The sequence below is a fragment of the Gekko japonicus genome, unplaced genomic scaffold (genome assembly GCF_001447785.1).
Source record: "Gekko japonicus isolate JY-2015 unplaced genomic scaffold, Gekko_japonicus_V1.1 scaffold224, whole genome shotgun sequence".
Classification (NCBI taxonomy): domain Eukaryota; kingdom Metazoa; phylum Chordata; class Lepidosauria; order Squamata; family Gekkonidae; genus Gekko; species Gekko japonicus.
In genome coordinates this window covers 47,618-57,358 of record NW_015170894.1, presented here as the reverse complement: position 1 = coordinate 57,358, position 9,741 = coordinate 47,618, and the positions used below count along the sequence as shown (strand labels likewise).

The window sequence follows — 9,741 nt, the reverse complement described above, 5'->3', positions numbered from 1 at the left end:
GCGGAACGTTTTCACAAAATGCAACAACTGCTAAGGCACAATTTGTTCTGGAACAACAAAAGAGAATCAACTCAGTGCGGGTGTGTGTGTGCGCGCACAGCACCTTCAGCATGTCCATCAGTTGTAAGGCCTTTAAAGGGATCAGACTCACACTCACCGGCCATCACGTGTAATTTCAGCCAAAGTTGGGGCTAGCTCTTCAGCGACCGTCCTAAATTCCCCCCCCCCCAGTGCTTCAAAAAGTTTCAACAGAAATAGCAAATGAATGAGACAACTCTTTTCTCTGGAGAACTCTTTTCTCCAGCATCATAAGGACTAGAACTTTGGGGTTTTTTTAAATGAAGTGTTCAGTTCTCAACATTCCGTACATTCCAGGAGGCCTGCCGCAGAACATGGGAACTACCTCTGCGTCATGTAACTGCACCCAAGGAAATCTCTAAACACTTTAGCAATATTTCCAGTGTGCTGCCGTGGCTAGAGCAGGGGTCCCCTCCCCAACATGTCCATCTGTGCCCGCCAACACCTTTAATGGTGCCCACCGAATGTTTTTAGAAAATGGGAGAGGCCAGCAGAGCTTCTGAATGGCTACCGGTGATCCAGTTGGCTGGGCAGGTTAAAACAACACTGTTTCAGTGGCAGCTGTCACCACAGGGTTGGTTTTATTCTCTTTCACTACACTTTCCCAGGGTATTTGTCTTCTCCCCTGCACTTAGGCTTCCTCTGTGTGCGTGGCACCACCTCCAGAGGCAGCCATTTTGTGCTTGGCTCCACCTCCTGAGGAAGCCATTTTGTGGTTGGCGCCACTTCCTGAGGAAGCCATTTTGAGGAAATATTGAAGCCATTTTGCCGGAAATATTTCTACTTAATATACTTCCAGAACACATTAAGTATAATGAAAAATTTTTAATAGTATATATAATAACTGCAGCGAGGATACAATGGGCAAAGTATTGGTAACAAGATAATACCCCAAAACAAGAAGAAGTGATAGAGAAATTGATGGGGGTAGCCGAGATAGACAAATTGAGTTTAATGTTACAGGAGGGAAATTTTTGCAAAACGATGGTCGGGAATGTACAAATGGTTAGAAAATGGATAAATGACTCTAAGATGTATGTATAATAATGAACTGATGAGCATGTATGAAAATTAATAAATATACTTTAAAAAAAAAAGGAAGCCATTTTGTGGTTGGCGCCCACCAACCTGTGTCAGAATTTCAAAGGTGCCCACAAGCTCAACAATGTTTGGGGATCCCTGGGCTGGAGGGTCAAATTAGTATCTGGAACGTCTACCTTCAAATCTCCTTTCAAACATGGGTGTGTGTGTGTGGTGCACATGAGCAAGCACGCTGGTGCCTGGGAGCCCGTGTCCAGGAGACAGATTTCACACTGTGATGTCACACTGTTAGTTGGAATTTGTGTGTGATATGCCCTAGCATGGGCATACCATACATTACTGCTAGCGGAGGATATTTTCACTCGATTGAACCTGGTCACCTGTGAACAAGTTAAACCAATCAGCAAAATACACTCATGGCCCCAGCCTACTTGTAGAACCTCGGGGCTGCATGCAACAAGGCCTGAATTCAATCCCTGGCATCCCCAGTTAAAAGTCGGTTCTCTACTTGAAATCTTGGAACGCCCTGGTCGGTCAGAACAGAGAACACCACCCGCACGCTGACATAATATTTACTTCATTTATTACTTCTTTCCATAATAGGGACCCAAAGCGGCTTACATCAGTCTCTTCTCCTCCGTTTTATCATCACAACAACCCTGAGAAAGAGTTTAGGCTAAGACCAGCCCAAGGCCACCCAGAGAGCTTCCGTGGCAAAGAGCATATGTGAACCTGGGTCGCCCAGATCCTACCTTGACACTCTAACCCAGTGATGGCGAACCTTTTAGAGACCAAGTGCCCAAACTGCGACCCAAAACCCACTTATTTATCGCGAAGTGCCAACACAGCAATTTAACCTGAATACTGAGGTTTTACTTTAGAAAAAACAACTCATACATTAACTTAAGATGATCCAGACAAAGTAAGGGAAGCAATCCCAAATGCTTTCATTTACTTAAAATTATTTGGCAGAGAATTCAACACTTTAATGATGGTCTGGGCCTGGCTGCGGCGATGGCACGCATGCCCACAGAGAGGGCTCTGAGTGCCACCTCTGGCACCCGTGCCATAGGTTCGCCACCATTGCTCTAACCACTGCACCACACCAGCTCTTTTGGTCCAATTTGATCCTCCCTTTCCTCCAAGAAGCACAGGGCAGCATACACCAGTCTCCACCCAGCCCTTTGCCCTCACAACAACTCTGCTAAGTAGGTCAGGCTGAGAGGCCTGCTTCACATCAGACAGGGGTTCTAAACCTGGGTCTCCCTTATTCTAGCCAAATGCGCTAACTGCTAGACCACACCCCACCCAATGGAATAGGACAGCTTCCGATACAGGTTTGCTTCCGATCCCCAGAGCACGAGGTCTGAACGTACGACTCCGAGCCAAGCTGTCCTTTGAAGATTTGGAGGGGTGCTTGCCAAATATGGACTAAATCCCTCTTCACTGAGGGCCAACAGAGTGCTAAGAAACCCACTTACTTCCCGGGGGGGAGGGAGAAATGAGTTTACAGAAAAAGAGAAAGGGGTCCCCTTACCTTGTAACCTGGAGAGCGAATTAAAATGAAGCGATGCTTCCTGTTCAAGAGAGCCCGCAAGTCTTGGCATTTCTCATAGTTTTCCAGCTCAACGGTTTCCACGCACTTCTGCTGGTCCTACAGTAGCGGTGGGGGGGGGGAGAGAAATCACACCTGATTGTCTAATACAAAACAGTGTCACAGTTAATGTCTGTGAAAGCTTAGGGTTGCCAGCCTCCCGGTGGACCTGGAGACCTCTCAAAATGGGCTTTTTTTGTAGCAGGAACTCCCTTGCATATTAGGCGACACACCCCTAATGTAGCCAATCCTCCAAGAGCTTACAGAGCTCTTCTTACAGGGACTACTGTAAACTCTTGGAGGATTGGCTACATTAGGGGTGGGTCGCCTAATATGCAAAGCAGTTCCTGCTAATTTGCCAGACGGGGGTCCCTGCCACATGGGAGGAAAAAAACACGGGCAAAGTGCGGCTATTCAGAGCCGCACCAAAAGAAACACGTGGCGGCGGGATCACATAGATCCCCTGAGCCGCCGCGCCGTTGCTCCCCGGCACGATCAGATGCCAGGGAGGAAGCCACCGACCGGAGACTGAGCACAGCCGGCTGCGCATGTGTGCGCATGCGGGGGGGGGCTTTCCTTCTGGCCAGATTGGAGCTTAAATCCTCGCCTCCTTCAAACATCCCTCGAATGCAATTTCCAAGAAGTTCTGTTCTCTGCTGAGGATTGTTGGGAGGAACTATTGGTTGCAGGCTCTCAAAAGTGTATTTGTTCAGCCTTATAGCCCGGGACTTCAGGGACCTTCTTGCCTTCCCCGGCTGGAGATGTATCTCCAGGAATTACGGCTGATCTCCAGACTACAGAGATCTGTTCCCCTGGAGGAAATGACTGCTTTGGAGGCTGGACTCAATGGCATTATAACCCCCTCCTGCTGAGGCCCCTCCCTTTCCCAGACTCCATCACCAAATCTTCAGGAATTTCCTAACCTGGAGTTGGCAATCCTGTTTAGGGAGGGCAGTGTACGGCTGGGCAGTGAAAGTCGCCTCCCGAACCTTGGGTGACCTATGCAGTTTCCATGACGTCACCCATTACAGTTGCCAACCTCCAGCTGGTCGCTGAAGATCTCCTGGAATTTCAACTAGTCTCCAGACAACAGAGACCCGTTCCCCTGGAGAAAATGGCTGCTCTGGAAGGCGGACTGTCTGGCGTGATACCTTGCTGAGGTCCCTCCCCTCCCCAACCCCCGCCATTCCCAGGCTCCACCCCCAAAATATCCAGGTGCTTCCCAAGCTAGACATCTCACTGATGTCTGCAGCCCTGAGGACTAGGAACATGTTGTTGTTGTTTTTCTTTTAGAACAATGAACACAAAGGTTTCAAGCACCTGAGTTCTGCATACAGTGCCACACCCTACAACTCTTGGCACCTCCTTGGAATTACAGCATACACACAACTCGCAGTGTTCCCTCTGAGCTGAGTTAATGTGAGCTAGCTCACAGTTTTTTAGCCTCCGGCTCACACGTTTTGGTCTTCGCTCAGGGAAGATGGCTCCAGAGCAAACTAATGTATGCAGTAGCCAAATCGCTGGCTCACAACTTTAATGCCAGTAGCCCACAAAGTAGAAGTTTTGCTCCCAGGACTCCACAGCTTAGAGGGAGCATTGCAAGCAAGTAGGCTGGGAAGATTAAAATGGCACGTACTACTACACAGGGCAATCCTAAACAGAGGCAATCCCTTATACACCCTTTGATTTCAGTGGACTTGGAGGGGCCTAACTTGAACTACAGATCCCAGGAGGAAACGGTACCCGCTCATAGACGCCCCATGTTTTAATTGTTTTTATGTTTCGGCTCTCGTTTTAATGTGTTGAATTGGAGGGGACGGTTAATGGTTTTAAAATGTGATTTTATTCAGTAAGTTTAATTGTCCACCACCTTGGCAGCCCTCACACAGGAAGAAAGGCAGGGTAGAACTTTTGTAAAATCAGGGGTCATTTCCTACAGGAGCGGAGCTCCGGCAGTAAAGAGCCCAGGGAGTGGGCACATGCAGCAAGCCCCACCCCCTGCTCCCAGCAGCCCTCAGTCAGAGCAAGAAGCAGCCAGGTAAACTGCAGAGCCCTCCTGGCCCAAAACAGTCCAGTGGCACCTTTAAGACCAAGTTTTATTCAGGGACAAGCTCTCCCTCCTCTGCAAGGATAGATCTGCACATTCCCCCCCCCCCCCATAGCTAGCAATCCAAAACAGTCCAATGGAGCCTGAGTGGTGGGTGTTGCCTTCTGACAAACTTCCGGTGATGTCAGGGGGTGTGGCATATGCAAATGAATTATGCTAATGAGCTCCTGCACCTCTTTTTTTGCTAAATGACCCCTGTGTAAAATAAAATATAAATCAATAACACATAAAACACGCATAACACATACACACTGGTCCCAGTGCTACCTCATCAGGCTTCCACTAGCAGCTGTGAGAAGCCACTCACAAGAAACGGAACATGAGGGAAGCGTTGCGCAAACCCAGGGTTCTTTGGGGTTTGGGTTCATTAAGCAACCTCTGCTGTTCCAAACAGCACTTGTGCTCACCATGGGATTGTGAGTAAAGGGCTTGCTGGGGGCGGGGGGAGGGGAGGGCACTACCCTCCCACACACTCTTTTGCAATGCAGACATACATCTGAGCCACATCCATTCCGGCAGGCACTCTTAAGCGCATTTCAACAGAGTTCTCAGAAAAAATGAATCAGAGCTACGGGTTAAAGCAGCAGTCCCAAGTCTGAAGGGAAGGCAAACACACACGAAGGCTTGAATTACGAGGAGATGACAGAAAATCCAAACATGGAGATCGATCAAATTTCTAAGATCTACATCTACGCCGGATAAATTACTAAAATGTTACGCTAACGTCTCCGGGAACTGTTGGAGGTGTAGGAATAACACAGGAACGTACTTCCATATATGGTGGAGGTGCGAGAAAATACAAAGATTTTGGAAAAGTACTAAGCATTTGATAAAAGATATTACAGGGATAGATTTACCGATTGCACCAGAAATTTTCCTATTAAATATCACACCAGAAGGAATTAAATATAACGAACTATGTATTATCTTATATATAATTACAATGTCAAGAATACTTGTTGCAAAGAATTGGAAGACAGATAGAATACCGAGTAAGGAAGATTTGATTACCAAACTTTTTGAAATAATCGAAATGGATAAGCTGAACATGTTTTTGGCGGGGAAAACAGACGAAAAGTTTAAGCATAAATGGCAAAAAGCCATTAAATGGTATGAAGAAACTGTGTAATGTAACCCCCTAAATGTTAGAAAATAAGATATAAATGTATGATGTTGAAAAACTGAAAATAAAATGTTTTTTTTTAAAAAGGAGATGACAGAAAATCCAACCACCAGATTTGGGGGGGGGGTAGTCTTAACGCCCATGCAGTTTTCCAGTCAGCCAGAACTCCCTCCCTATTGGGTCTGACATCCATTCATCCCTATGGGGTCAAAAACAGTGTTTTTGGTTGGAAAAATGAGACAGGCTAAAAGAATTTTGAACTTCCTGGCCCAGTCCTGATCAAAAGGTGTGGGGGAGGGGATGAATGGTGGCTCATGTGCTATTTTAAAAAACAGCTGGAGATCCAGTCCTTCAATACCGTGTACAGAACTGGCTGCTGTACCCCCCCAAAAAAAACCTTATTGTAAAGCTAGGTGTGTGTGTGCAGAAAAGGGCAAACCAGGGAACTTGAGAGTCTGGAGCACTTTCCCCATGATAAGAGGGTAAGGAGGCGGCCACTTTTCAGTTCAGAAGAAGAAAAGGAGTAGTTTTCAATGCCCTGCTCTTCTCTATCTTAAGGATTCTCTAAGCAGCTTACAATCGCCTTTCCCTTCCCCTCCCCTCCTTGTGAGGTAGGTGGGGCTGAGAGAGTTCTGAGACAGGCCCAGGGTCACCCAGCAGGTTTTAAGAGGAGAAGTGGGGGAATCAAACCCGGTTCTCCAGATTAGAGTCCACCGCTCTTAACCGCTACACCGAGCTGGTTCGAAAGAGAGAGGGTTGCCAACTCCAGGTTGGAAAAATGCTGGGGGTGTGGAGGGAGCCTGGTGGAGGGGAGGGGACCTCAGCGGGGTATAATGCCAAACAGCCCAGCCTCTGGAGCAGCCCTTTCTTCCCAGGGAACTGATCTTTGTAGCCTGCAGAGCAGCTGCAATTCTGGGAGGTCTCCCTCCAGGCTCCACCTGGAGGCTGAAGCAACCCGAGCGGCAGTGTTAGGAGAATCTGTTGTTGTTGTTGTTCAGTCGCACAGTCGAGTTCGACTCTTCGCGACCCCATGGACCAGATCCCGCCAGGCCTTCCTGTCTTCCGCCGTCCTCTGAAGTTGGCTCAATTTCATTTTCGTTGCATCGATGACACTGTCTAACCATCTCATCCTTTGCCGTCCCCGTCTTCTTTGGCCTTCAATCTTTCCCAGCATCAGGGTCTTCTTCTCCAGTGAGTGCTCCCTTCTCATTGGGTGGCCAAAGTATTTGAGCTTCAGTTTCAGAATCCAGCAACAAATAAATATAAACTGCAAAAACCTTATAACAAACTATTGTGTTCTATTTATAATCATCATTTAGTAAAGTGCATAAAAAGGTAAAGGTTTCCCTTGCTCGAAAGCCAGCTGAATCCAACTCTAGGGTTGCGGTGCTCATCTCCGTTTCAAAGCCGAAAAGCCAGCGCTGTCCGGAGACATTTCCGTGGTCATGTGGCCGGCATGACTACACACCGAGGCGCACGGAACGCTGTTACCTTCCCACTGAAGTGGTACCTATTTATCTACTTGCAATTTCTTGCTTTCGAACTGTGCAGGATCTGGAACTAGAGACGGGAGCTCGCTCCGTCATGCGGCAACTCGGGTCTCAAACTGCTGAACTACCAACCTTCCATAGCCTGTAGTTCATTATATTCAATAAGCAATAACATTCAGTACATACAGATTGATAACTACCAGACCATTTTGCATCAGTGTTTTAAAAGTCAAGAATGACAGGAGTACTCCGTCCATGAATGCTAGCTGCATAATGTGTCTTTTGTAGGACCGGCAAAAAAAAGCATCCATACAGCTTTTAAGAAAGCTGTCCCCCTTTTTGGAAGACTTCATGCAAGGAGAAGCAGGCTTTTAATTCTAGAAACTCCCGTTGGGGCTTGACTTTTAAAACACTGATGCAAAATGGCCTGGTAGTTATCAATCTGTATGTACTGAATGTTATTGCTTATTGAATGTAATGAATATTTATACCTGACTAGGATGAAATAATGATACACTATGCACTTTACTAAATGATGATTATAAATAGAACACAATAGTTTGTTCTAAGGTTTCTGCAGTGTATATTCATTTGTTGCTAGATCCACCTGAAGGCTGCCAACCCTAAACATGACTAAGAGGGGACGTGACAGAGGCTTATGAAACTATGCATGGTGTAGAGACAGCAGACAGAGAGAACTTTTTCTCCCTCTCCCAAAATACTAGAATTTGAGGCCATCCCATGAAGCTGGTGAGCGGTAGACTCAAGACAGACAAAAGGAAATACTTTGTCACTCAACAAGCCGTTCAGTTGTTGGCAGGGGTCATTTCCTGCAGGAGCGCACAGGAGTGGAGCTCCGGCAGTAAAGAGCCCAGGGGGCGGGCACATGCAACAAGCCCCATCCCCTGCTCCCAGCAGCCCTCAGTCAGAGCAAGAAGCAGCCAGGTAAGTTGCAGAGTCCCCCAGTCCAAGACAATCCAGTGGCACCTTTAGGACCAAGTTTTATTCAGGTACAAGCTCTCCCTCCTCTGTGAGGACAGATCTGCACGTTCCTCCACCCCCACCACCACCCCAATAGCTAGCAATCCAAAACAGTCCACTGGAGCCTGAACAGTGGGTGTTGCCTTCTGACACACTTCCGGTGATGTCAGGGGGTGTGGCATATGCAAATAAGTTATGTTAATGAGTTGTGCTAATGAGCTCCTGCACCTCTTTTTCTACGAAATGACCCCTGGTTGTTGGATTCACTGCCAGTGGAGCCAGCGATGGCCACAAGCGCAGACGGCTTTCAGACCCTCGCCTGTTTTACAGGCTTGTTGTGGCACAGAGGAGGAGGGGAGAGTGATCCGATGGCTCCTGGGCACCCAGCAAGCTTCCACGGCAGAGCAGAGGCTCAGATCTGGGTCTCCCAGATCTTAGTCGGGCAATCCAATCACTGAACCACGCTACCTCGAGTCTGGAGGTGCCTTCAAAAATGCCCCCCCCCGCCCGATCTAAAGCGGGACCACCTTCCTTGCCGATTCACTCGGCAGGCTGCAGCTGGCAGTCCATCGCATCCAGCAGCCATATGCACAAACGCGTTTCTGCAGGAGCAAGACAGCCACATCCTAAAACTTCCTTTTGTGACCAACCTCCCTGTTTGCATCACACAGACACTCGTTTATAAGCAACTGTTTCCGTTCTTTCAGACTGGGTTTCTTTTCCCCTTTTGGTACTACCGAGAGAAACAAAAAGGAATGAAAGGCGAAGGCTTCAAATTTGGCACAGGCTCACGCTCAGCGCGACTGTTTCTCCCGTGGACACAGGAGGGATTCTTGTTGCGTCAACTGTCCACGGTCAAAGAGAAAGGGGGAAGCCAAAAACGGGACTGGGAGCACCCTCTCCATTTAAGGCAGACAAAAAAAATCTTTGTACCCAGGAACAGATAAAACGAGAGAAGGAGAAGCTGTACGCCAGACCGCAAGCCCCAAAACAGTTTGTGTGGGTGCCATGGCAGCTGGTCGAAGGCCGGAAGCTGGATGGGTGGCGAGGTCTTTTGCACACAGAGACAGTTGCGTTATTGTCCCTGCTTCTGTTTCTCCCTCGACTCACGGTTGAGAAACTACTGATTTGCGGCTTCCGGTCTGGCTCCCGCGAATGGCGGACGCATCCTCGGGTCGCTCCCGAGGTCGTCTCGCCCGCCCGCGGTGGAGGAGGGAATCCACGCGAGCGGAGACCCGAACGAGCCCCTCAGGATGGAGGCGCTCGGATCTGGGGCGCTTTAGGGTGCACTAGGGGGGAGTCTCTCTTTTGGCCGAGAGGTCGGAGA

The 9,741-nt window shown here is 48.3% G+C and overlaps 1 protein-coding gene across 1 annotated transcript in view; it reads right to left on the bottom strand.

The window, feature by feature from the left end:
• The window catches only part of PLEKHO2 (pleckstrin homology domain containing O2), a 48,605-nt gene that overhangs the window by 13,505 nt on the left and 25,359 nt on the right, over nucleotides 1-9,741 (bottom strand). Inside the window, exon 5 of the mRNA XM_015418486.1 lies at nucleotides 2,657-2,773. Coding sequence (XP_015273972.1) covers nucleotides 2,657-2,773 — 117 coding nt within the window. The remainder of the gene's footprint in view (nucleotides 1-2,656; nucleotides 2,774-9,741) is intronic.